The following is a 27,578-nucleotide window of genomic DNA, read 5'->3' as shown; positions in this document are numbered from 1 at the left end:
CGGGAAGTGGGTGTGTTCCTGACAGCGGGGGCCCACAGGAAGTGGGTGTGTTCCTGACAGCCAGGGCCACGGGAAGTGGGTGTGTTCCTGACAGCGGGGGCCCACGGGAAGTGGGTGTGTTCCTGACAGCGGGGGCCACGGGAAGTGGGTGTGTTCCTGACAGCGGGGCCCACGGGAAGTGGGTGTGTTCCTGACAGTGGGGCCCACAGGAAGTGGGTGTGTTCCTGACAGCGGGGGCCCACGGGAAGTGGGTGTGTTCCTGACAGCGGGGGCCCACAGGAAGTGGGTGTGTTCCTGACAGCGGGGGCCCACAGGAAGTGGGTGTGTTCCTGACAGCAGGGGCCCACAGGAAGTGGGTGTGTTCCTGACAGCGGGGGCCCACAGGAAGTGGGTGTGTTCCTGACAGCGGGGGCCCACAGGGAGTGGGTGTGTTCCTGACAGCGGGGCCCACGGGAAGTGGGTGTGTTCCTGACAGCGGGGCCCACGGGAAGTGGGTGTGTTCCTGACAGTGGGGCCCACGGGAAGTGGGTGTGTTCCTGACAGCGGGGGCCCACAGGAAGTGGGTGTGTTCCTGACAGCCAGGGCCACGGGAAGTGGGTGTGTTCCTGACAGCGGGGGCCCACGGGAAGTGGGTGTGTTCCTGACAGCGGGGGCCACGGGAAGTGGGTGTGTTCCGGTGACATCACAGATCCGTTGTCCTCTCAATGACCTGTGCCGTGTATTTTTCTGTCGGGGTCGGTCACGTTGGGGGCGGGTCTCTCCTCTCAGTGATTCGCGGGGATTTGAATGGTCTGCCTGTAGTGTACACAGGTACTGACACGTGACAGTACTGAACTCACGCATGCCCAGAAGGAGCGCGAAGGCAGGAAATCCACGCATGCGCCCACCTCAATCCCCCGCCATTAGGTAGGGCGGAGCTGTGGAAGCTCGGGTGAGAAGTTTCTCCTTTTGGGCGGAGCTTATGTTGTCCTTATGCCAAGAATATGTACAGTCAGCCGGAATTACGTCACCGAAACCAGGGCGGAAGTGATCGTCCCTACTGCCCCCACACCGTGCCAGCCGATGACGTCCTGAATGTGCGCCGGAAGTACCCAGTGTGCTGAGCTGGACATGAGCTGCGGCAATGGCGGTGAGATGAACGGGGACTGACACTGAGGAGATAGCAAAGGGGGAATCCATGGCGCCATCTTTACTCCGGGCAGTCTGAGCCCCAACCTTACTAACTGCTGCTCCTTACTGACCCCTCCTCCTTACTGACCCCTCCTCCTTACTATCCACTGACCCCTCCTCCTTACTATCCACTGACCCCTCCTCCTTACTGACCCCTCCTCCTTACTGACCCCTCCTCCTTACTACCCACTGACCCCTCCTCCATACTGACCCCTCCTCCTTACTACCCACTGACCCCTCCTCCATACTGACCCCTCCTCCTTACTACCCACTGACCCCTCCTCCTTACTGACCCCTCCTCCTTACTATCCACTGACCCCTCCTCCTTACTGACCCCTCCTCCTTACTATCCACTGACCCCTCCTCCTTACTGACCCCTCCTCCTTACTATCCACTGACCCCTCCTCCTTACTATCCACTGACCCCTCCTCCTTTCTATCCACTGACCCCTCCTCCTTTCTATCCACTGACCCCTCCTCCTTTCTATCCACTGACCCCTCCTCCTTTCTATCCACTGACCCCTCCTCCTTACTATCCACTGACCCCTCCTCCTTACTGACCCCTCCTCCTTACTATCCACTGACCCCTCCTCCTTACTATCCACTGACCCCTCCTCCTTACTACCCACTGACCCCTCCTCCTTTCTATCCACTGACCCCTCCTCTTTACTATCCACTGACCCCTCCTCCTTACTACCCACTGACCCCTCCTCCTTTCTATCCACTGACCCCTCCTCCTTTCTATCCACTGACCCCTCCTCCTTTCTATCCACTGACCCCTCCTCCTTTCTATCCACTGACCCCTCCTCCTTACTATCCACTGACCCCTCCTCCTTACTGACCCCTCCTCCTTACTATCCACTGACCCCTCCTCCTTTCTATCCACTGACCCCTCCTCCTTTCTATCCACTGACCCCTCCTCCTTTCTATCCACTGACCCCTCCTCCTTTCTATCCACTGACCCCTCCTCCTTTCTATCCACTGACCCCTCCTCCTTTCTATCCACTGACCCCTCCTCCTTACTATCCACTGACCCCTCCTCCTTACTGACCCCTCCTCCTTACTATCCACTGACCCCTCCTCCTTACTATCCACTGACCCCTCCTCCTTACTATCCACTGACCCCTCCTCCTTACTACCCACTGACCCCTCCTCCTTTCTATCCACTGACCCCTCCTCTTTACTATCCACTGACCCCTCCTCTTTACTATCCACTGACCCCTCTTCCTTTCTATCCACTGACCCCTCCTCCTTACTATCCACTGACCCCTCCTCCTTACTATCCACTGACCCCTCCTCCTTACTATCCACTGACCCCTCCTCCTTACTATCCACTGACCCCTCCTCCTTACTATCCACTGACCCCTCCTCCTTATTACCCACTGACTCCTCCTCCTTACTGACCCCTCCTCCTTACTATCCACTGACCCCTCCTCCTTTCTATCCACTGACCCCTCCTCTTTACTATCCACTGACCCCTCCTCTTTACTATCCACTGACCCCTCCTCTTTACTATCCACTGACCCCTCCTCTTTACTATCCACTGACCCCTCCTCTTTACTATCCACTGACCCCTCCTCTTTACTATCCACTGACCCCTCCTCCTTACTATCCACTGACCCCTCCTCCTTACTATCCACTGACCCCTCCTCCTTACTGACCCCTCCTCCTTACTATCCACTGACCCCTCCTCCTTACTGACCCCTCCTCCTTTCTATCCACTGACCCCTCCTCCTTACTATCCATTGTCCCCTCCTCCTTACTATCCACTCCTCCTTACTGGTGATATGGAGAGGGATCATGTGATTTGAGGGGGTGGGGAGAGGTCAGGTGATATGGGGAGGGGTGGTTTGGGGGTGGGGAGGGGTCAGGTGATATGGGGAGGTGTGGCTTGGGGAGGGGTCAGGTGATATGGGGAGGTGTGGTTTGGGGGTGGGGAGGGTTCAGGTGATATGGGGAGGTGTGGTTTGGGGGTGGGGAGGGGTCAGGTGACATGGGGAGGTGTGGATTGGGGGTGGGGAGGAGTCAGGTGATATGGGGAGGTGTGGGGTGGGGATGGGTCAGGTGATATGGGGAGGTGTGGTTTGGGGGTGGGGAGGAGTCAGGTGATATGGGGAGGGGTCAGAAGGTGTAGATTTGGGGTGTGGAAGGGTCAGGTGATATGGGGGGGGTGTGACTTGGGGAGGGGTCAGGTGGGGTGGGGAGAGGTCAGGTGATATGGGGAGGTGTGGATTGGGGGTGGGGAGGGGTCAGGTGATATGGGGAGGGGTCAGAAGGTGTAGATTTGGGGTGTGGAAGGGTCAGGTGATATGGGGAGGTGTGACTTGGGGAGGGGTCAGGTGGGGTGGGGAGAGGTCAGGTGATATGGGGAGGGGTCAGGTGATATGAGGAGGTGTGGTTTGGGGGTGGGGAGGGGTCAGGTGATATGGGGAGGTGTGGATTGGGGGTGGGGAGGGGTCAGGTGATATGGGGAGGTGTGGTGTGGTGTGGATTGGGGGTGGGGAGGTGTCAGGTGATATGGGGAGGGGTCAGGTGATATGGGGAGGTGTGGTGTGGCGTGGATTGGGGGTGGGGAGGGGTCAGGTGACATGGGGAGGTCTGGATTGGGGGTGGGTATGGGTCAGGTGATATGGGGAGGTGTGGATTGGGGATGGGTCATGTGATATGGGGAGGTGTGGTTTGGGGGTGGGGAGGGGTCAGGTGATATGGGGTGGTGTGGTTTGGGGGTGGGGAGGGGTCAGGTGATATGGGGAGGTGTGGTTTGGGGGTGGGGAGGAGTCAGGTGATATGGGGAGGGGTCAGAAGGTGTAGATTTGGGGTGTGGAAGGGTCAGGTGATATGGGGGGGTGTGACTTGGGGAGGGGTGGGGAGAGGTCAGGTGATATGGGGAGGGGTCAGGTGATATGGGGAGGTGTGGATTGGGGGTGGGGAGGGGTCAGGTGATATGGGGAGGGGTCAGAAGGTGTAGATTTGGGGTGTGGAAGGGTCAGGTGATATGGGGGGGTGTGACTTGGGGAGGGGTGGGGAGAGGTCAGGTGATATGGGGAGGGGTCAGGTGATATGGGGAGGTGTGGTTTGGGGGTGGGGAGGGGTCAGGTGATATGGGGAGGTGTGGATTGGGGGTGGGGAGGGGTCAGGTGATATGGAGAGGTGTGGGGAGGGGTCAGGTGATATGGGGAGGTGTGGGGAGGGGTCAGGTGATATGGGGAGGTGTGGTGTGGTGTGGATTGGGGGTGGGGAGGTGTCAGGTGATATGGGGAGGGGTCAGGTGATATGGGGAGGTGTGGTTTGGGGGTGGGGAGGGGTCAGGTGATATGGGGAGGTGTGGATTGGGGGTGGGGAGGGGTCAGGTGATATGGAGAGGGGTGGGGAGGGGTCAGGTGATATGGGGAGGTGTGGTGTGGTGTGGATTGGGGGTGGGGAGGTGTCAGGTGATATGGGGAGGGGTGGGGAGGGGTCAGGTGATATGGGGAGGTGTGGTGTGGTGTGGATTGGGGGTGGGGAGGGGTCAGGTGACATGGGGAGGTCTGGATTGGGGGTGGGGATGGGTCAGGTGATATGGGGAGGTGTGGATTGGGGATGGGTCATGTGATATGGGGAGGTGTGGTTTGGGGGTGGGGAGGGGTCAGGTGATATGGGGTGGTGTGGTTTGGGGGTGGGGAGGGGTCAGGTGATATGGGGAGGTGTGGTTTGGGGGTGGGGAGGAGTCAGGTGATATGGGGAGGGGTCAGAAGGTGTAGATTTGGGGTGTGGAAGGGTCAGGTGATATGGGGGGGTGTGACTTGGGGAGGGGTGGGGAGAGGTCAGGTGATATGGGGAGGTGTGGATTGGGGGGTGGGGAGGGGTCAGGTGATATGGGAAGGGGTCAGAAGGTGTAGATTTGGGGTGTGGAAGGGTCAGGTGATATGGGGGGGGTGTGACTTGGGGAGGGGTGGGGTGGGGATGGGTCAGGTGATATGGGGAGGTGTGGTTTGGGGATTAGGAGGTGTGGTTTGGGGATTAGGAGGTGTGGTTTGGGGGTGGGGAGGGGGTCAGGTGATATGGGGGGGGTGGGGAGGGGTCAGGTGATATGGGGAGGTGTGGTGTGGGGATTAGGAGGTGTGGTTTGGGGGGGGGTCAGGTGATATGGGGAGGTGTGGTGTGGTGTGGGGATTAGGAGGTGTGGTTTGGGGAGGGGGTCAGGTGATATGGGGAGGTGTGGTTTGGGGATTAGGAGGTGTGGTTTGGGGAGGGGTCAGGTGATATGAGGAGGTGTGGTTTGGGGATTAGGAGGTGTGGATTGGGGGTGGGGAGGGGTCAGGTGATATGGGGAGGTGTGGTGTGGGGATTAGGAGGTGTGGTTTGGGGGGGGGGGTCAGGTGATATGGGGAGGTGTGGTGTGGGGATTAGGAGGTGTGGTTTGGGGAGGGGTCAGGTGATATGGGGAGGTGTGGTGTGGTTTGGGGGTGGGGAGGGGTCAGGTGATATGGGGAGGGGTCAGGTGATATGAGGAGGTGTGGTTTGGGGATTAGGAGGTGTGGATTGGGGGTGGGGAGGGGTCAGGTGATATGGGGAGGTGTGGTGTGGGGATTAGGAGGTGTGGTTTGGGGAGGGGGTCAGGTGATATGGGGAGGTGTGGTGTGGGGATTAGGAGGTGTGGTTTGGGGAGGGGTCAGGTGATATGGGGAGGTGTGGTGTGGTTTGGGGGTGGGGAGGGGTCAGGTGATATGGGGAGGGGTCAGGTGATATGGGGAGGTGTGGTGTGGTGGGGGTGGGGAGAGGTCAGGTGATATGGGGAGGTGTGGTTTGGGGATTAGGAGGTGTGGTTTGGGCAGGGGGTCAGGTGATATGGGGAGGTGTGGATTGGGGGTGGGGAGAGGTCAGGTGATATGGGGAGGTGTGGGGATTAGGAGGTGTGGATTGGGGAGGGGTCGGGTGGAATTTGGCGCAGATTGATTGGCGGATGGTTTTGCTGTTTTCCCGTCACATGGCAGATTCCAGAACCTGAAACATGTCGCTGTCGGTTCTCTTTTCAGCCTAAAGGAAAAGTCGGCACGAAGGGGAAGAAGCAGATCTATGAGGAGAACAAGGAGACGCTGAGCTTTTATCTGCGAATCATTCTGGGGGCCACTGTGAGTGTTCTGGGGCCCCACACCCTCCAATCTTCTCTCAGCATTTTATGTTGGGTCTCTGATAGGATGAGATAAGATGGAGCCAGAAACCTTTCTTTGATATGATGTGTCCTGTGACGTGTCCTGTGACGTGTCCTGTGACGTGTCCTGTGACGTGTGTGACATGTTTTGTGACGTGTCCTGTGACGTGTATGACGTGTCCTGTGACGTGTCCTGTGACGTGTGTGACGTGTCCTGTGACGTGTGTGACGTGTCCTGTGACGTGTGTGACGTGTCCTGTGACGTGTATGACGTGTCCTGTGACGTGTCCTATGACGTGTGTGACGTGTCCTGTGACGTGTGTGACGTGTCCTGTGACGTGTCCTGTGACGTGTCCTGTGACGTGTGTGACATGTTTTGTGACGTGTCCTGTGACATGTCCTGTGACGTGTATGACGTGTCCTGTGACGTGTCCTGTGACGTGTCCTGTGACGTGTGTGACATGTTTTGTGACGTGTCCTGTGACATGTCCTGTGACGTGTATGACGTGTCCTGTGACGTGTCCTGTGACGTGTGTGACATGTCCTGTGACATGTCCTGTGACGTGTATGACGTGTCCTGTGACGTGTCCTGTGACGTGTCCTGTGACGTGTCCTGTGACGTGTGTGACGTGTCCTGTGACGTGTCCTGTGACGTGTATGACGTGTCCTGTGACGTGTGTGACGTGTCCTGTGACGTGTCCTGTGACGTGTATGACGTGTCCTGTGACGTGTCCTGTGACGTGTATGACATGTTCTGTGACGTGTATGACGTGTCCTGTGACGTGTATGACGTGTTCTGTGACGTGTCCTGTGACGTGTATGACATGTTCTGTGACGTGTATGACGTGTCCTGTGACGTGTATGACGTGTTCTGTGACATGTCCTGTGACATGTGTGATGTGTTCTGTGACGTGTCCTGTGACGTGTATGACGTGTCCTGTGACGTGTATGACGTGTCCTGTGACGTGTCCTGTGACGTGTATGACGTGTCCTGTGACGTGTATGACGTGTCCTGTGACGTGTATGACGTGTCCTGTGACATGTATGACGTGTTCTGTGACATGTCCTGTGACGTGTATGATGTGTTCTGTGACGTGTCCTGTGACGTGTATGATGTGTTCTGTGACGTGTCCTGTGACGTGTATGATGTGTTCTGTGACGTGTCCTGTGACGTGTATGACGTGTTCTGTGACATGTCCTGTGACATGTGTGATGTGTTCTGTGACGTGTCCTGTGACGTGTATGACGTGTCCTGTGACGTGTATGACGTGTCCTGTGACGTGTCCTGTGACGTGTATGACGTGTCCTGTGACGTGTATGACGTGTCCTGTGACGTGTATGACGTGTTCTGTGACATGTCCTGTGACGTGTATGATGTGTTCTGTGACATGTCCTGTGACGTGTATGATGTGTTCTGTGACGTGTCCTGTGACGTGTATGATGTGTTCTGTGACGTGTCCTGTGACGTGTATGATGTGTTCTGTGACGTGTCCTGTGACGTGTATGATGTGTTCTGTGACGTGTCCTGTGACGTGTATGATGTGTTCTGTGACGTGTCCTGTGACGTGTATGATGTGTTCTGTGACGTGTCCTGTGACGTGTATGACGTGTCCTGTGGCGTATATGACGTGTTCTGTGACGTGTATGACGTGTCCTGTGACGTGTGTGACATGTCCTGTGACGTGTCCTGTGACGTGTATGACGTGTTCTGTGACGTGTCCTGTGACGTGTCCTGTGACGTGTCCTGTGACGTGTATGATGTGACGTGTCCTGTGACGTGTCCTGTGACGTGTATGACGTGTCCTGTGACGTCTCCTGTGACGTGTGTGACGTGTCCTGTGACGTGTGTGACGTGTCCTGTGACGTGTGTGACGTGTCCTGTGACGTGTGTGACGTGTCCTGTGACGTGTATGACGTGTCCTGTGACGTGTCCTGTGACGTGTGTGACGTGTCCTGTGACGTGTGTGACGTGTCCTGTGACGTGTCCTGTGACGTGTGTGACATGTTTTGTGACGTGTCCTGTGACATGTCCTGTGACGTGTATGACGTGTCCTGTGACGTGTCCTGTGACGTGTGTGACATGTTTTGTGACGTGTCCTGTGACATGTCCTGTGACGTGTATGACGTGTCCTGTGACATGTATGACGTGTTCTGTGACATGTCCTGTGACGTGTATGATGTGTTCTGTGACGTGTCCTGTGACGTGTATGATGTGTTCTGTGACGTGTCCTGTGACGTGTATGATGTGTTCTGTGACGTGTCCTGTGACGTGTATGACGTGTTCTGTGACATGTCCTGTGACATGTGTGATGTGTTCTGTGACGTGTCCTGTGACGTGTATGACGTGTCCTGTGACGTGTATGACGTGTCCTGTGACGTGTCCTGTGACGTGTATGACGTGTCCTGTGACGTGTATGACGTGTCCTGTGACGTGTATGACGTGTTCTGTGACATGTCCTGTGACGTGTATGATGTGTTCTGTGACATGTCCTGTGACGTGTATGATGTGTTCTGTGACGTGTCCTGTGACGTGTATGATGTGTTCTGTGACGTGTCCTGTGACGTGTATGATGTGTTCTGTGACGTGTCCTGTGACGTGTATGATGTGTTCTGTGACGTGTCCTGTGACGTGTATGATGTGTTCTGTGACGTGTCCTGTGACGTGTATGATGTGTTCTGTGACGTGTCCTGTGACGTGTATGACGTGTCCTGTGGCGTATATGACGTGTTCTGTGACGTGTATGACGTGTCCTGTGACGTGTGTGACATGTCCTGTGACGTGTCCTTTGACGTGTATGACGTGTTCTGTGACGTGTCCTGTGACGTGTCCTGTGACGTGTCCTGTGACGTGTATGATGTGACGTGTCCTGTGACGTGTCCTGTGACGTGTATGACGTGTCCTGTGACGTCTCCTGTGACGTGTGTGACGTGTCCTGTGACGTGTGTGACGTGTCCTGTGACGTGTGTGACGTGTCCTGTGACGTGTGTGACGTGTCCTGTGACGTGTATGACGTGTCCTGTGACGTGTCCTGTGACGTGTGTGACGTGTCCTGTGACGTGTGTGACGTGTCCTGTGACGTGTCCTGTGACGTGTCCTGTGACGTGTGTGACATGTTTTGTGACGTGTCCTGTGACGTGTATGACGTGTCCTGTGACGTGTCCTGTGACGTGTGTGACATGTTTTGTGACGTGTCCTGTGACATGTCCTGTGACGTGTATGACGTGTCCTGTGACGTGTGTGACGTGTCCTGTGACATGTCCTGTGACGTGTATGACGTGTCCTGTGACGTGTCCTGTGACGTGTGTGACGTGTCCTGTGACGTGTCCTGTGACGTGTGTGACGTGTCCTGTGACATGTCCTGTGACGTGTATGACGTGTCCTGTGACGTGTCCTGTGACGTGTATGACATGTCCTGTGACGTGTATGACGTGTCCTGTGACGTGTATGACGTGTCCTGTGACGTGTATGACGTGTCCTGTGACGTGTCCTGTGACGTGTGTGACGTGTCCTGTGACGTGTATGACATGTCCTGTGACGTGTATGACGTGTCCTGTGACGTGTGTGACGTGTCCTGTGACGTGTGTGACGTGTCCTGTGACGTGTGTGACGTGTCCTGTGACGTGTGTGACGTGTCCTGTGACGTGTATGATGTGTCCTGTGACGTGTATGACGTGTCCTGTGACGTGTATGATGTGTCCTGTGACGTGTATGATGTGTCCTGTGACGTGTATGATGTGTCCTGTGACGTGTATGACGTGTCCTGTGACGTGTATGATGTGTCCTGTGACGTGTGTGACGTGTCCTGTGACGTGTATGATGTGTCCTGTGACGTGTCCTGTGACGTGTATGATGTGACGTGTCCTGTGACGTGTATGACGTGTCCTGTGACGTGTATGACGTGTCCTGTGACGTGTCCTGCGACGTGTATGATGTGACATGTCCTGTGACGTGTATGATGTGACGTGTCCTGTGACGTGTCCTGTGACGTGTATGATGTGACGTGTCCTGTGACGTGTATGATGTGACGTGTCCTGTGACGTGTCCTGTGACGTGTATGATGTGACGTGTCCTGTGACGTGTATGATGTGACGTGTCCTGTGACGTGTATGATGTGACGTGTCCTGTGACGTGTATGATGTGACGTGTCCTGTGACGTGTATGATGTGACGTGTCCTGTGACGTGTATGATGTGACGTGTCCTGTGACGTGTCCTGTGACGTGTATGATGTGACGTGTCCTGTGACGTGTATGATGTGACGTGTCCTGTGACGTGTATGATGTGACGTGTCCTGTGACGTGTCCTGTGACGTGTATGATGTGACGTGTCCTGTGACATGTATGATGTGACATGTCCTGTGACGTGTCCTGTGACTTGTATGATGTGACGTGTCCTGTGACGTGTATGATGTGACGTGTCCTGTGACGTGTATGATGTGACGTGTCCTGTGACGTGTCCTGTGACGTGTATGATGTGACGTGTCCTGTGACGTGTATGATGTGACGTGTGCTGTGACGTGTATGATGTGACGTGTCCTGTGACGTGTCCTGTGACGTGTATGATGTGACGTGTCCTGTGACGTGTATGATGTGACGTGTCCTGTGACGTGTCCTGTGACGTGTATGATGTGACGTGTCCTGTGACGTGTATGATGTGACGTGTCCTGTGACGTGTATGATGTGACGTGTCCTGTGACGTGTCCTGTGACGTGTATGATGTGACGTGTCCTGTGACGTGTCCTGTGACGTGTATGATGTGACGTGTCCTGTGACGTGTATGATGTGACGTGTCCTGTGACGTGTATGATGTGACGTGTCCTGTGACGTGTATGATGTGACGTGTCCTGTGACGTGTCCTGTGACGTGTATGATGTGACGTGTCCTGTGACATGTATGATGTGACGTGTCCTGTGACGTGTATGATGTGACGTGTCCTGTGACGTGTATGATGTGACGTGTCCTGTGACGTGTCCTGTGACGTGTATGATGTGACGTGTCCTGTGACGTGTATGATGTGACGTGTCCTGTGACGTGTCCTGTGACGTGTATGATGTGACGTGTCCTGTGACGTGTATGATGTGACGTGTCCTGTGACGTGTCCTGTGACGTGTATGATGTGACGTGTCCTGTGACGTGTATGATGTGACGTGTCCTGTGACGTGTCCTGTGACGTGTCCTGTGACGTGTCCTGTGACATGTATGATGTGACGTGTCCTGTGACGTGTATGATGTGACGTGTCCTGTGACGTGTCCTGTGACATGTATGATGTGACGTGTCCTGTGACATGTATGATGTGACGTGTCCTGTGACGTGTATGATGTGACGTGTCCTGTGACGTGTATGATGTGACGTGTCCTGTGACGTGTCCTGTGACGTGTATGATGTGACGTGTCCTGTGACGTGTCCTGTGACGTGTATGATGTGACGTGTCCTGTGACGTGTATGATGTGACGTGTCCTGTGACATGTATGATGTGACGTGTCCTGTGACGTGTATGATGTGACGTGTCCTGTGACGTGTCCTGTGACGTGTCCTGTGACGTGTATGATGTGACGTGTCCTGTGACGTGTCCTGTGACGTGTCCTGTGACGTGTATGATGTGACGTGTCCTGTGACGTGTCCTGTGACGTGTATGATGTGACGTGTCCTGTGATGTGTCCTGTGACATGTATGATGTGACGTGTCCTGTGATGTGTCCTGTGACGTGTATGATGTGACGTGTTTTGTGACGTGTCCTGTGACGTGTCCTGTGACGTGTCCTGTGACGTGTCCTGTGACGTGTCCTGTGACGTGTATGATGTGACGTGTCCTGTGACGTGTATGATGTGACGTGTTTTGTGACGTGTCCTGTGACGTGTCCTGTGACGTGTCCTGTGACGTGTCCTGTGACGTGTCCTGTGACGTGTCCTGTGACGTGTATGATGTGACGTGTCCTGTGACGTGTCCTGTGACGTGTATGATGTGACGTGTCCTGTGATGTGTCCTGTGACATGTATGATGTGACGTGTCCTGTGATGTGTCCTGTGACGTGTTTGATGTGACGTGTCCTGTGACGTGTCCTGTGACGTGTATGATGTGACGTGTCCTGTGATGTGTCCTGTGACATGTATGATGTGATGTGTCCTGTGACGTGTCCTGTGACGTGTATGATGTGACGTGTCCTGTGATGTGTCCTGTGACATGTATGATGTGATGTGTCCTGTGACGTGTCCTGTGACGTGTCCTGTGACGTGTCCTGTGACGTGTCCTGTGACGTGTATGATGTGACGTGTCCTGTGACGTGTCGTGTGTGTGGCGTTTAGTGTGCTCTCTGATTTCATGTATGTTTTCTGTGCCTCGTATGTAGTGAATGGTGTTTGGGGGAGGGGTTTATAGTGGTTGTAACGTCTTTTATGATTGGATTGTAAGACGCTCTGGTATCACACGCAGGTTTTGTATGGAGCCGTCAGTCTGGGGTTCTTCTACACGTCATCCACCTTCTGGAGCTGGGTGAGTAATAATCACACAGGGTCGGATGTGATCTCTCTGGTATGTCAGGTGTGGGGGGGGGGTCACACAGGGTCGGATGTGATCTCTCTGGTATGTCAGGTGTGGGGGGGGGGTCACACAGGGTCGGATGTGATCTCTCTGGTATGTCAGGTCTGGGGGGGGGGGGGTCACACAGGGTCGGATGTGATCTCTCTGGTATGTCAGGTCTGGGGGGGGGGTCACACAGGGTCGGATGTGATCTCTCTGGTATGTCAGGTGTGGGGGGGGGGTCACACAGGGTCGGATGTGATCTCTCTGGTATGTCAGGTCTGGGGGGGGGGGTCACACAGGGTCGGATGTGATCTCTCTGGTATGTCAGGTCTGGGGGGGGGTCTCTTTGGTATGTCAGGTCTGGGGGGGGGGGGGTCACAGGGTCGGATGTGATCACTCTGGTATGTCAGGTCTGGGGGGGATCTCTCTGGTATGTCAGGTCTGGGGGGGGTCACACAGGGTCGGATGTGATCTCTCTGGTATGTCAGGTCTGGGGGGGGGGTCACACAGGGTCGGATGTGATCTCTCTGGTATGTCAGGTCTGGGGGGGGGTCACACAGGGTCGGATGTGATCTCTCTGGTATGTCAGGTGTGGGGGGGGGGTCACACAGGGTCGGATGTGATCTCTCTGGTATGTCAGGTCTGGGGGGGGATCTCTTTGGTATGTCAGGTCTGGGGGGGGGGGGGGTCACAGGGTCGGATGTGATCACTCTGGTATGTCAGGTCTGGGGGGGGGGTCACACAGGGTCGGATGTGATCTCTCTGGTATGTCAGGTCTGGGGGGGGGGGGGTCACACAGGGTCGGATGTGATCTCTCTGGTATGTCAGGTCTGGGGGGGGTCACACAGGGTCGGATGTGATCACTCTGGTATGTCAGGTCTGGGGGGGGATCTCTTTGGTATGTCAGGTCTGGGGGGGGGGGGTCACAGGGTCGGATGTGATCTCTCTGGTATGTCAGGTCTGGGGGGGGGGTCACACAGGGTCAGATGTGATCTCTCTGGTATGTCAGGTCTGGGGGGGGGGATCTCTTTGGTATGTCAGGTCTGGTGGGGGGTCTCTCTGGTATGTCAGGTCTGGGGGGGGAGCTCTTTGGTATGTCAGGTCTGGGGGGGGGGGTCACAGGGTCTGATGTAATCACTCTGGTATGTCAGGTCTGGGGGGGGATCTCTTTGGTATGTCAGGTCTGGGGGGGGGGATCTCTTTGGTATGTCAGGTCTGGGGGGGATCTCTCTGGTATGTCAGGTCTGGGGGGGGGGGGGTCACACAGGGTCGGATGTGATCTCTCTGGTATGTCAGGTCTGGGGGGGGGGGGCACACAGGGTCGGATGTGATCTCTCTGGTATGTCAGGTGTGGGGGGGGGGGGTCACACAGGGTCGGATGTGATCACTCTGGTATGTCAGGTCTGGGGGGGGTCACACAGGGTCGGATGTGATCACTCTGGTATGTCAGGTCTGGGGGGGGGGGGCACACAGGGTCGGATGTGATCACTCTGGTATGTCAGGTCTGGGGGGGGGGGTCACACAGGGTCGGATGTGATCACTCTGGTATGTAAGGTCTCGGGGGGGGGGGATCTCTGGTATGTCAGGTCTGGGGGGGGGGGGGGTCACACAGGGTCGGATGTGATCTCTTTGGTATGTCAGGTCTGGGGGGGGGGGGGGTCACACAGGGTCGGATGTGATCACTCTGGTATGTCAGGTCTGGGGGGGGTCGGATGTGATCACTCTGGTATGTCAGGTCTGGGGGGGGGGGATCTCTTTGGTATGTCAGGTCTGGTGGGGGATCTCTCTGGTATGTCAGGTCTGGGAGGGGATCTCTCTGGTATGTCAGGTCTGGGGGGGGGGGTCACACAGGGTCGGATGTGATCTCTCTGGTATGTCAGGTCTGGGGGGGGTCACACAGGGTCGGATGTGATCACTCTGGTATGTAAGGTCTGGGGGGGGTCGGATGTGATCACTCTGGTATGTCAGGTCTGGGGGGGGATCTCTCTGGTATGTCAGGTCTGGGGGGGGGGGGTCACACAGGGTCGGATGTGATCTCTCTGGTATGTCAGGTCTGGGGGGGGGGGGTCACACAGGGTCGGATGTGATCTCTCTGGTATGTCAGGTGTGGGGGGGGGGTCACACAGGGTCGGATGTGATCTCTCTGGTATGTCAGGTCTGGGGGGGGGGGGGGTCACACAGGGTCGGATGTGATCTCTCTGGTATGTCAGGTCTGGGGGGGGATCTCTTTGGTATGTCAGGTCTGGGGGGGGGGGGCACACAGGGTCGGATGTGATCACTCTGGTATGTCAGGTCTGGGGGGGGGGGTCACACAGGGTCGGATGTGATCTCTCTGGTATGTCAGGTCTGGGGGGGGGGGGGTCACACAGGGTCGGATGTGATCTCTCTGGTATGTCAGGTCTGGGGGGGGGGGGGTCACAGGGTCTGATGTGATCACTCTGGTATGTCAGGTCTGGGGGGGGGGGCACACAGGGTCGGATGTGATCACTCTGGTATGTCAGGTCTGGGGGGGGATCTCTTTGGTATGTCAGGTCTGGGGGGGGGGGGTCACAGGGTCGGATGTGATCTCTCTGGTATGTCAGGTCTGGGGGGGGGGTCACACAGGGTCAGATGTGATCTCTCTGGTATGTCAGGTCTGGGGGGGGGGGGCTCTTTGGTATGTCAGGTCTGGTGGGGGATCTCTCTGGTATGTCAGGTCTGGGGGGGGATCTCTTTGGTATGTCAGGTCTGGGGGGGGGGGGTCACAGGGTCTGATGTAATCACTCTGGTATGTCAGGTCTGGGGGGGGATCTCTTTGGTATGTCAGGTCTGGGGGGGGGGATCTCTTTGGTATGTCAGGTCTGGTGGGGGATCTCTCTGGTATGTCAGGTCTGGGGGGGGGGGGGGTCACACAGGGTCGGATGTGATCTCTCTGGTATGTCAGGTCTGGGGGGGGGGTCACACAGGGTCGGATGTGATCTCTCTGGTATGTCAGGTGCGGGGGGGGGGGGTCACACAGGGTCGGATGTGATCACTCTGGTATGTCAGGTCTGGGGGGGGTCACACAGGGTCGGATGTGATCACTCTGGTATGTCAGGTCTGGGGGGGGGGGGCACACAGGGTCGGATGTGATCACTCTGGTATGTCAGGTCTGGGGGGGGGGGGTCACACAGGGTCGGATGTGATCACTCTGGTATGTAAGGTCTCGGGGGGGGGGGATCTCTGGTATGTCAGGTCTGGGGGGGGGGGGGGCACACAGGGTCGGATGTGATCACTCTGGTATGTCAGGTCTGGGGGGGAGGGGTCACACAGGGTCGGATGTGATCACTCTGGTATGTCAGGTCTGGGGGGGGATCACTCTGGTATGTCAGGTCTGGGGGGGGGGATCTCTTTGGTATGTCAGGTCTGGTGGGGGATCTCTCTGGTATGTCAGGTCTGGGAGGGGATCTCTCTGGTATGTCAGGTCTGGGGGGGGGGGTCACACAGGGTCGGATGTGATCTCTCTGGTATGTCAGGTCTGGGGGGGGGGCACACAGGGTCGGATGTGATCACTCTGGTATGTAAGGTCTGGGGGGGGTCGGATGTGATCACTCTGGTATGTCAGGTCTGGGGGGGGGGGGGATCTCTTTGGTATGTCAGGTCTGGTGGGGGATCTCTCTGGTATGTCAGGTCTGGGGGGGGATCTCTCTGGTATGTCAGGTCTGGGGGGGGGTCACACAGGGTCGGATGTGATCTCTCTGGTATGTCAGGTCTGGGGGGGGGGGCACACAGGGTCGGATGTGATCACTCTGGTATGTAAGGTCTGGGGGGGGTCGGATGTGATCACTCTGGTATGTCAGGTCTGGGGGGGGGGGATCTCTTTGGTATGTCAGGTCTGGTGGGGGATCTCTCTGGTATGTCAGGTCTGGGGGGGGGGGGGTCACACAGGGTCGGATGTGATCTCTCTGGTATGTCAGGTCTGGGGGGGGGTCACACAGGGTCGGATGTGATCTCTCTGGTATGTCAGGTCTGGGGGGGGATCTCTTTGGTATGTAAGGTCTGGGGGGGGTCACACAGGGTCGGATGTGATCTCTCTGGTATGTCAGGTCTGGGGGGGGTCACACAGGGTCGGATGTGATCTCTCTGGTATGTCAGGTCTGGGGGGGGGGGGTCACACAGGGTCGGATGTGATCACTCTGGTATGTCAGGTCTGGGGGGGGGTCACACAGGGTCGGATGTGATCACTCTGGTATGTCAGGTCTCGGAGGGGGGTGGGGGATTTCTGGTATGTCAGGTCTGGGGGGGGGGTCACACAGGGTCGGATGTGATCACTCTGGTATGTAAGGTCTGGGGGGGGGGATCTCTGGTATGTCAGGTCTGGGGGGGGGTCACACAGGGTCGGATGTGATCACTCTGGTATGTCAGGTCTGGGGGGGGGGTCACACAGGGTCGGATGTGATCTCTCTGGTATGTAAGGTCCGGGCACACAGGGTAACCCCCTCCCTCCCTCTCTCTCCCCATGCAGACCTCTCTGGTGTTCAGTGTCGCGGTGTACGGCGCGGCGTATCGCTCCATGCGGGGGATGGCGCATGCGTCCTTCTCAGAAGATGGAAGTTTGCTGGACGGGGGAATTGACCTGAATATGGAGCAAGGAATGGCTGAGTGAGTAACTTTCCTCCCGCCGATAATTATCATCAATTAGATATTCATAGCATAGACCCCTGATGGGCTCCTGTGGCCCCGAGCTGGTCACTGTGTGGCCCCTGAGATCTCTGCAGACTCTCTTTTATGTTTCTTTGCTGCTTTCCGAAGCCATGGAAGGAAAATCTTCTCTTCTCTCCTTTTATCTTTTATAATGGATTTTGCTGAAAGGAAAAATAAGGTTTGTATTTCTTCTCCGCGGCTGTTTTCTGATGTGACCACAAATGTACAAACATGTCCCCGACGCTCTCCTGCGTCATGTCCCCGACGGTCTCCTGCGGCATGTCCCCGACGCTCTCCTGCGGCATGTCCCCGACGGTCTCCTGCGTCATGTCCCCGACGGTCTCCTGCGGCGTGTCCCCGACGCTCTCCTGCGGCATGTCCCCGACGCTCTCCTGCGGCATGTCCCCGACGCTCTCCTGCTGCATGTCCCCGACACTCTCCTGCGGCATTGTCCCCGGCGGTCTACTGCAGCATGCCCCCGACACTCTCCTGCGGCATTGTCCCCGACGGTCTCCTGCGGCATTGTCCCCGACGCTCTCCTGCGGCATTGTCCCCCGACGCTCTCCTGCGGCATTGTCCCCCGACGCTCTCCTGCGGCATTGTCCCCGACGCTCTCCTGCGGCATGTCCCCGACGCTCTCTTGCGGCATTGTCCCCGACGCTCTCCTGCGGCATGTCCCCGACGCTCTCCTACGGCATGTCCCCGACGCTCTCCTGCGGCATGTCCCCGACGCTCTCCTGCGGCATGTCCCCGACGCTCTCCTGCGGCATGTCCCCGGCGGTCTCCTGCGGCATGTCCCCGGCGGTTTCCTGCGGCATGTCCCCGACGGTCTCGTGCGGCATGTCCCCGACGGTCTCGTGCGGCATGTCCCCGACGGTCTCGTGCGGCATGTCCCCGGCGGTCTCCTGCGGCATTGTCCCCGACGGTCTCCTGCGGCATTGTCCCCGACGGTCTCCTGCGGCATGTCCCCGACGGTCTCCTGCGGCATGTCCCCGACGGTCTCCTGCGGCATGTCCCCGGCGGTCTCCTGCGGCATGTCCCCGATGGTTTCCTGCGGCATGTCCCCGACGGTCTCCTGCGGCATGTCCCCGGCGGTCTCCTGCGGCATGTCCCCGATGGTTTCCTGCGGCATGTCCCCGACGGTCTCCTGCGGCATGTCCCCGACGCTCTCCTGCGTCATGTCCCCGACGCTCTCCTGCGGCATGTCCCCGACGGTCTCCTGCGGCATGTCCCCAGTCTCCAACAACTCTTTTGTTACGGTGGAGTCCTCCGGTCATCTAATGCAGGATGCCTTCCACACTGATAATTGCCGCAGATGGAAAATGTGAGCACGACGATCCTCTGGAGCCGAGCGCAGAATCTGCCACTTGTGTTTCATACTATGACATCATCAATACCGCTAATCCATACATTTCCTGCTTTTTATATTCTGACATTTGCCTTTCTGTGACTTGTCTCTCCTCCCTCCTCTGTGTCTCTCCTCCCTCCTCTGTGTCTCTCCTCCCTCCTCTGTGTCTCTCCTCCCTCCTCTGTGTCTCTCCTCCCTCCTCTGTGTCTCTCCTCCCTCCTCTGTGTCTCTCCTCCCCTCCTCTGTGTCTCTCCTCCCTCCTCTGTGTCTCCTCTCCCTCCTCTGTGTCTCTCCTCCCTCCTCTGTGTCTCTCCTCCCTCCTCTGTGTCTCCTCTCCCTCCTCTGTGTCTCTCCTCCCTCCTCTGTGTCTCTCCTCCCCTCCTCTGTGTCTCTCCTCCCTCCTCTGTGTCTCTCCTCCCTCCTCTGTGTCTCCTCTCCCTCCTCTGTGTCTCTCCTCCATCCTCTGTCTCTCTCCTCCCTCCTCTGTGTCTCTCCTCCCCTCCTCTGTGTCTCTCCTCCCCTCCTCTGTGTCTCTCCTCCCTCCTCTGTGTCTCTCCTCCCCTCCTCTGTGTCTCTCCTCCCTCCTCTGTGTCTCTCCTCCCCTCCTCTGTGTCTCTCCTCCCCTCCTCTGTGTCTCTCTCCTCCCTCCTCTGTGTCTCTCCTCCATCCTCTGTGTCTCTCCTCCATCCTCTGTGTCTCTCCTCCATCCTCTGTGTCTCTCCTCCCTCCTCTGTGTCTCTCCTCCATCCTCTGTGTCTCTTCTCCCCTCCTCTGTGTCTCTCCTCCCTCCTCTGTGTCTCTCCTCCCCTCCTCTGTGTCTCTCCTCCCTCCTCTGTGTCTCTCCTCCCCTCCTCTGTGTCTCTCCTCCCTCCCCTGTGTCTCTCCTCCCTCCTCTGTGTCTCTTCTCCCTTCTCTGTGTCTCTCCTCCCCTCCTCTGTGTCTCTCCTCCCTCCCCTGTGTCTCTCCTCCATCCTCTGTGTCTCTCCTCCATCCTCTGTGTCTCTCCTCCCTCCTCTGTGTCTCTCCTCCATCCTCTGTGTCTCTCCTCCTCCATCCTCTGTGTCTCTCCTCCCTCCTCTGTGTCTCTCCTCCATCCTCTGTGTCTCTCCTCCCTCCTCTGTGTCTCTCCTCCATCCTCTGTGTCTCTCCTCCCTCCTCTGTGTCTCCTCTCCTCCCTCCTCTGTGTCTCTCCTCCATCCTCTGTGTCTCTCCTCCCTCCTCTGTGTCTCTCCTCCCTCCTCTGTGTCTCTCCTCCCTCCTCTGTGTCTCTCCTCCATCCTCTGTGTCTCTCCTCCCTCCTCTGTGTCTCTCCTCCATCCTCTGTGTCTCTCCTCCATCCTCTGTGTCTCTCCTCCATCCTCTGTGTCTCTCCTCCCTCCTCTGTGTCTCTCCTCCATCCTCTGTGTCTCTCCTCCATCCTATGTGTCTCTCCTCCCTCCTCTGTGTCTCTCCTCCTCCCTCCTCTGTGTCTCTCCTCCTCCATCCTCTGTGTCTCTCCTCCTCCATCCTCTGTGTCTCTCCTCCATCCTCTGTGTCTCTCCTCCATCCTCTGTGTCTCTCCTCCCTCCTCTGTGTCTCTCCTCCCTCCTCTGTGTCTCTCCTCCATCCTCTGTGTCTCTCCTCCATCCTCTGTGTCTCTTCTCCCTCCTCTGTGTCTCTCCTCCATCCTCTGTGTCTCTCCTCCATCCTATGTGTCTCTCCTCCCTCCTCTGTGTCTCTCCTCCCTCCTCTGTCTCTCTCCTCCATCCTCTGTGTCTCTCCTCCCTCCTCTGTGTCTCTTCTCCCTTCTCTGTGTCTCTCCTCCCTCCTCTGTGTCTCTCCTCCATCCTCTGTGTCTCTCCTCCATCCTCTGTGTCTCTTCTCCCTCCTCTGTGTCTCTCCTCCATCCTCTGTGTCTCTCCTCCATCCTATGTGTCTCTCCTCCCTCCTCTGTGTCTCTCCTCCCTCCTCTGTCTCTCTCCTCCATCCTCTGTGTCTCTCCTCCCTCCTCTGTGTCTCTTCTCCCTTCTCTGTGTCTCTCCTCCCTCCTCTGTGTCTCCTCTCCCTCCTCTGTGTCTCCTCTCCTCCATCCTCTGTGTCTCTCCTCCATCCTCTGTGTCTCTTCTCCCTTCTCTGTGTCTCTCCTCCCTCCTCTGTGTCTCTCCTCCCTCCTCTGTGTCTCTCCTCCCTCCTCTGTGTCTCTCCTCCATCCTCTGTGTCTCTCCTCCCTCCTCTGTGTCTCCTCTCCTCCCTCCTCTGTGTCTCCTCTCCCTCCTCTGTGTCTCTCCTCCATCCTCTGTGTCTCTCCTCCATCCTCTGTGTCTCTCCTCCATCCTCTGTGTCTCTCCTCCATCCTCTGTGTCTCTCCTCCATCCTCTGTCTCTCCTCCATCCTCTGTGTCTCTCCTCCATCCTCTGTGTCTCTCCTCCATCCTCTGTGTCTCTCCTCCCTCCTCTGTGTCTCTCCTCCCTTCTCTGTGTCTCTCCTCCATCCTCTGTGTCTCTCCTCCATCCTCTGTGTCTCTCCTCCCTCCTCTGTGTCTCTCCTCCATCCTCTGTGTCTCTCCTCCATCCTCTGTGTCTCTCCTCCATCCTCTGTGTCTCTCCTCCCTCCTCTGTGTCTCCTCTCCTCCCTCCTCTGTGTCTCCTCTCCTCCCTCCTCTGTGTCTCTCCTCCCTCCTCTGTGTCTCTTCTCCCTTCTCTGTGTCTCTTCTCCCTTCTCTGTGTCTCTCCTCCCTCCTCTGTGTCTCTCCTCCCTTCTCTGTGTCTCTCCTCCATCCTCTGTGTCTCTCCTCCATCCTCTGTGTCTCTCCTCCCTTCTCTGTGTCTCTCCTCCATCCTCTGTGTCTCTCCTCCATCCTCTGTGTCTCTCCTCCATCCTCTGTGTCTCTTCTCCCTCCTCTGTGTCTCTCCTCCATCCTCTGTGTCTCTCCTCCATCCTATGTGTCTCTCCTCCCTCCTCTGTGTCTCTCCTCCCTCCTCTGTCTCTCTCCTCCATCCTCTGTCTCTCTCCTCCATCCTCTGTGTCTCTCCTCCCTCCTCTGTGTCTCTTCTCCCTTCTCTGTGTCTCTCCTCCCTCCTCTGTGTCTCCTCTCCCTCCTCTGTGTCTCCTCTCCTCCATCCTCTGTGTCTCTCCTCCATCCTCTGTGTCTCTTCTCCCTTCTCTGTGTCTCTCCTCCCTCCTCTGTGTCTCTCCTCCCTCCTCTGTGTCTCTCCTCCCTCCTCTGTGTCTCTCCTCCCTCCTCTGTGTCTCTCCTCCATCCTCTGTGTCTCTCCTCCCTCCTCTGTGTCTCCTCTCCTCCCTCCTCTGTGTCTCCTCTCCCTCCTCTGTGTCTCTCCTCCATCCTCTGTGTCTCTCCTCCATCCTCTGTGTCTCTCCTCCATCCTCTGTGTCTCTCCTCCATCCTCTGTGTCTCTCCTCCATCCTCTGTGTCTCTCCTCCCTCCTCTGTGTCTCTCCTCCATCCTCTGTGTCTCTCCTCCATCCTCTGTGTCTCTCCTCCATCCTCTGTGTCTCTCCTCCCTCCTCTGTGTCTCCTCTCCTACCTCCTCTGTGTCTCCTCTCCTCCCTCCTCTGTGTCTCTCCTCCCTCCTCTGTGTCTCTTCTCCCTTCTCTGTGTCTCTTCTCCCTTCTCTGTGTCTCTCCTCCCTCCTCTGTGTCTCTCCTCCCTCCTCTGTGTCTCTCCTCCATCCTCTGTGTCTCTCCTCCATCCTCTGTGTCTCTCCTCCATCCTCTGTGTCTCTCCTCCATCCTCTGTGTCTCTCCTCCCTCCTCTGTGTCTCTCCTCCATCCTCTGTGTCTCTCCTCCATCCTCTGTGTCTCTCCTCCCTCCTCTGTGTCTCCTCTCCTCCCTCCTCTGTGTCTCCTCTCCTCCCTCCTCTGTGTCTCCTCTCCTCCCTCCTCTGTGTCTCTCCTCCCTCCTCTGTGTCTCTTTTCCATCCTCTGTGTCTCTCCTCCCTCCTCTGTGTCTCTCCTCCCTCCTCTGTGTCTCTCCTCCCTCCTCTGTGTCTCTCCTCCCTCCCCTGTGTCTCTCCTCCCTCCTCTGTGTCTCCTCTCCTCCCTCCTCTGTGTCTCTCCTCCCTCCTCTGTGTCTCTCCTCCCTCCTCTGTGTCTCTCCTCCCTCCTCTGTGTCTCTCCTCCCTCCTCTGTGTCTCTCCTCCCTCCCCTGTGTCTCTCCTCCCATCCTCTGTGTCTCTCCTCCCTCCTCTGTGTCTCTCCTCCCTCCTCTGTGTCTCTCCTCCCTCCTCTGTGTCTCTTCTCCCTCCTCTGTGTCTCTCCTCCCTCCTCTGTGTCTCTCCTCCCTCCTCTGTGTCTCTCCTCCCTCCTCTGTGTCTCTCCTCCCTCCTCTGTGTCTCTCCTCCCTCCTCTGTGTCTCTCCTCCCTCCCCTGTGTCTCTCCTCCATCCTCTGTGTCTCTCCTCCCTCCTCTGTGTCTCTCCTCCCTCCCCTGTGTCTCTCCTCCCTCCTCTGTGTCTCTCCTCCCTCCTCTGTGTCTCTCCTCCCTCCTCTGTGTCTCTCCTCCCTCCTCTGTGTCTCTCCTCCCTCCTCTGTGTCTCTCCTCCATCCTCTGTGTCTCTCCTCCATCCTCTGTGTCTCTTCTCCCTCCTCTGTGTCTCTCCTCCCTCCTCTGTGTCTCTCCTCCCTCCTCTGTGTCTCTCCTCCCTCCTCTGTGTCTCTCCTCCCTCCTCTGTGTCTCCTCTCCTCCCTCCTCTGTGTCTCTCCTCCCTCCTCTGTGTCTCTCCTCCCTCCTCTGTGTCTCCTCTCCTCCCTCCTCTGTGTCTCTCCTCCCTCCTCTGTGTCTCCTCTCCTCCCTCCTCTGTGTCTCTCCTCCCTCCTCTGTGTCTCTCCTCCATCCTCTGTGTCTCTCCTCCATCCTCTGTCTCTCTCCTCCCTCCTCTGTCTCTCTCCTCCCTCCTCTGTGTCTCTTCTCCCTCCTCTGTGTCTCTCCTCCATCCTCTTTGTCTCTCCTCCCTCCTCTGTGTCTCTCCTCCCTCCTCTGCGTCTCTTCTCCCCTCCTCTGCGTCTCTTCTCTCCTCCTCTGTGTCTCTTCTCTCCTCCCCTGCGTCTCTTCTCTCCTCCTCTGCGTCTCTCCTCCCCTGCGTCTCTTCTCTCCTCCCCTGCGTCTCTTCTCCCCTCCTCTGCGTCTCTTCTCCCCTCCTCTGCGTCTCTCCTCCCCCCTCCTCTGCGTCTCTCCTCCACTCCTCTGTGTCTCTTCTCTCCTCCCCTGCGTCTCTTCTCTCCTCCCCTGCGTCTCTTCTCCCCTCCTCTGCGTCTCTTCTCCCCTCCTCTGTGTCTCTTCTCCCCTCCTCTGCGTCTCTTCTCCCCTCCCCTGCGTCTCTTCTCCCCTCCCATGCGTCTCTTCTCCCCTCCCCTGCGTCTCTTCTCCCCTCCCCTGCGTCTCTTCTCCCCTCCTCTGTGTCTCTTCTCCCCTCCTCTGCGTCTCTTCTCCCCTCCCCTGCGTCTCTTCTCCCCTCCCATGCGTCTCTTCTCCCCTCCTCTGCGTCTCTTCTCCCCTCCTCTGCGTCTCTTCTCCCCTCCTCTGCGTCTCTTCTCCCCTCCTCTGTGTCTATTCTCCCCTCCTCTGTGTCTATTCTCCCCTCCTCTGCATCTCTTCTCTCCTCCTCTGCGTCTCTTCTCCCCTCCTCTGCGTCTCTCCCCCCCCCCCTCTCCTCTGCGTCTCTTCTCCCCTCCTCTGCGTCTCTTCTCCCCTCCCCTGCGTCTCTTCTCTCCTCCTCTGCGTCTCTTCTCCCCTCCTCTGTGTCTCTTCTCCCCTCCTCTGTGTCTCTTCTCCCCTCCTCTGCGTCTCTCCTCCCCTGCGTCTCTCCTCCCCTGCGTCTCTCCTCCCCCCTCCTCTGCGTCTCTTCTCCCCTCCCCTGCGTCTCTTCTCCCCTCCCCTGCGTCTCTTCTCCCCTCCTCTGCGTCTCTTCTCCCCTCCTCTGCGTCTCTTCTCCCCTCCTCTGCGTCTCTCCTCCCCTGTGTCTCTTCTTCCTTCCCCTGTGTCTCTTCTCCCCTCCTCTGCGTCTCTTCTCCCCTCCCCTGCGTCTCTTCTCTCCTCCTCTGCGTCTCTTCTCCCTTCCTCTGTGTCTCTTCTCCCCTCCTCTGTGTCTCTTCTCCCCTCCTCTGCGTCTCTCCTCCCCTGCGTCTCTTCTCCCCTCCCCTGCGTCTCTTCTCCCCTGCGTCTCTTCTCCCCTCCTCTGCGTCTCTTCTCCCCTCCTCTGCGTCTCTTCTCCCCTCCCCTGCGTCTCTTCTCTCCTCCTCTGCGTCTCTCCTCTCCTCCTCTGCGTCTCTTCTCCCCTCCTCTGCGTCTCTTCTCCCCTCCCCTGCGTCTCTCCTCTCCTCCTCTGCGTCTCTCCCCCCCCCCCCTCCTCTGCGTCTCTTCTCCCCTCCTCTGTGTCTCTTCTCCCCTCCTCTGTGTCTCTTCTCCCCTCCTCTGCGTCTCTTCTCCCCTGCATCTCTTCTCCCCTCCTCTGCGTCTCTTCTCTCCTCCCCTGCGTCTCTTCTCTCCTCCCCTGCGTCTCTCCTCCCCCCTCCTCTGCGTCTCTTCTTCCCTCCCCTGCGTCTCTTCTCCCCTCCCCTGCGTCTCTTCTCCCCTCCTCTGCGTCTCTTCTCCCCTCCTCTGCGTCTCTTCTCCCCTCCTCTGCGTCTCTCCTCCCCTGTGTCTCTTCTTCCTTCCCCTGTGTCTCTTCTCCCCTCCTCTGCGTCTCTTCTCCCCTCCTCTGCGTCTCTTCTCCCCTGCGTCTCTCCCCCCCCCTCCTCTGCGTCTCTTCTCCCCTCCCCTGCATCTCTTCTCCCCTGCGTCTCTTCTCCCCTGCATCTCTTCTCCCCTCCCCTGCGTCTCTTCTCCCCTGCGTCTCTTCTCCCCTCCTCTGCGTCTCCCCTCCCCTGCGTCTCTTCTCCCCTCCTCTGTGTCTCTTCTCCTGCCTCGGTCCCTCTCCCGTACTGATGGATGGTTTTTCTTTCAGACACCTGAAGGATGTGGTGCTGCTGACGGCCATTGTGCAGGTTCTGAGCTGCTTCTCTCTCTATGTCTGGTACTTCTGGCTGCTGGTGAGTATTTCCTCCCCGATGTTTCTGGAGGTCGCTCTGAGGACATTATTGCTCCATTGTCTCCCAGCTTCAGATTTGTGTCTAGAAAAGGATGTTTTGTTCTGGAGACGAGTAAATGGACCCTGACGGGCAGATTTATACAGCTTTCAATCTCATGCTGGTGAATGGTAACCCTAAGACAGAAATAAATTCACCACCAGTAAAACCCTAATGCCCTCAGGCGCCAATCGTGGCAAAATCGCACCTTAATTGCGATGCCATTGGAAGTGACGGGGATCACAAGGTCGTCTTGCTGTGATTCAGGATCACGGGCAGAATTGCGGCGATCCGGGACGCCTAGATGTGAACGGAGTCTTAGGGCTTTGGAGACGGTAAACACTACAGAATAAAGGCCCAGGTCAGATTTCATGAATGGGGTTTACATCACTGGACACAGAGATCCCGCCCCATCAGAGATCCCGCCCCATCAGAGATCCCGCCCCATCAGAGATCCCGCCCCATCAGAGATCCCGCCCCAACAGAGATCCCGCCCCATCAGAGATCCCGCCCCATCAGAGATCCCGCCCCATCAGAGATCCCGCCCCATCAGAGATCCCGCCCCATCAGAGATCCTGCCCCAACAGAGATCCAGCCCCATCAGAGATCCCGCCCCAACAGAGATCCCGCCCCATCAGAGATCCCGCCCCAACAGAGATCCCGCCCCATCAGAGATCCCGCCCCATCTGAGATCCCGCCCCATCTGAGATCCCGCCCCATCTGAGATCCCGCCCCATCTGAGATCCCGCCCCAACAGAGATCCCGCCCCAACAGAGATCCCGCCCCATCAGAGATCCCGCCCCATCAGAGATCCCGCCCCATCAGAGATCCCGCCCCATCAGAGATCCCGCCGCAACAGAGATCCCGCCCCTCTTTCTATGAGGTTCATTGCTTTCTACATAAACTGAATCTGTGTGATTGGGGGGGGTGTTTCTTTGCCGGTGTCCAGTCACCAGATGGTAACCCTATGGTAATGAATACAAGGACGCTTCACAGGTAAGGGGAAATTCTTCCATCCATGTGAATGTTGTATCCTCTGTCTTCCAGGCTCCTGGACGGGCTCTCTATCTGCTCTGGGTCAATGTTCTTGGCCCCTGGTTTACGGCAGACGACTCCTCCACTGCGCCACAAGAACAAAATGAGAAACGCCAGAGACGTCAAGAAAGGCGACAAATGAAACGTTTCTGAGGCCAAAAAATGTTTTTGAATAAATGTTATTTTTGGAATGACTGCTGCCCTCCGATCTGGGACCTGGAGCTGTTCTGGAAACAGACTATAAATATTCTATAATCAGGGCTCATATCTGATGAGTCCTGGTGATCGATGTGCAATGATCGGACTTCTCTATTGGCAGATCACAGTGATCCATATTGTTATGTATAAGCCAATGATATGCTGTTTACAATAAACTCATCAGAACAGAAATCGGGGAACCATCACTGATGCTGGAAGCTTCCAGCTCTCATTCTTCTCAATCGATCGCGTCACTAACCCTTCTGCAGGTCAGTTAGGGAGAATTAACTCCTCTATCTGTCCTGTTTAGAGGAAATCTTCCAATGGAATAATTTGCAGGGATTTCCTCTAACTTCCTCTTTGGCTGTGGGACAGGAAGTGAAGTTGAATCTCCCCAATGGGACACAGATGCTGAAAAAATAAAAATTGACGGGTCTAACCCCCCCCCCCCCCCCCC

At 57.1% G+C, this 27,578-nt stretch overlaps 1 protein-coding gene across 1 annotated transcript; it reads left to right on the top strand.

The window, feature by feature from the left end:
- The first annotated feature begins 965 nt into the window (after positions 1-965).
- Positions 966-27,324, top strand: TMEM208 (transmembrane protein 208). Its single transcript, XM_040334530.1, has 6 exons — positions 966-1,129; positions 6,185-6,280; positions 12,729-12,788; positions 17,302-17,438; positions 25,768-25,852; positions 26,936-27,324. The coding sequence occupies exons 1-6, from the start codon at positions 1,124-1,126 to the stop codon at positions 27,074-27,076; spliced, it is 525 nt and encodes a 174-aa protein (XP_040190464.1). The 5' UTR covers positions 966-1,123; the 3' UTR covers positions 27,077-27,324.
- The last annotated feature ends 254 nt before the right edge of the window (positions 27,325-27,578 follow it).

This window comes from Rana temporaria, assembly GCF_905171775.1.
Source record: "Rana temporaria chromosome 13 unlocalized genomic scaffold, aRanTem1.1 scaffold_420_arrow_ctg1, whole genome shotgun sequence".
In the NCBI taxonomy this organism is placed as follows: Eukaryota; Metazoa; Chordata; class Amphibia; order Anura; family Ranidae; genus Rana; species Rana temporaria.
The sequence above is the reverse complement of the archived record's forward strand: the minus strand, read 5'-3'. Positions and strand labels throughout refer to the sequence as shown.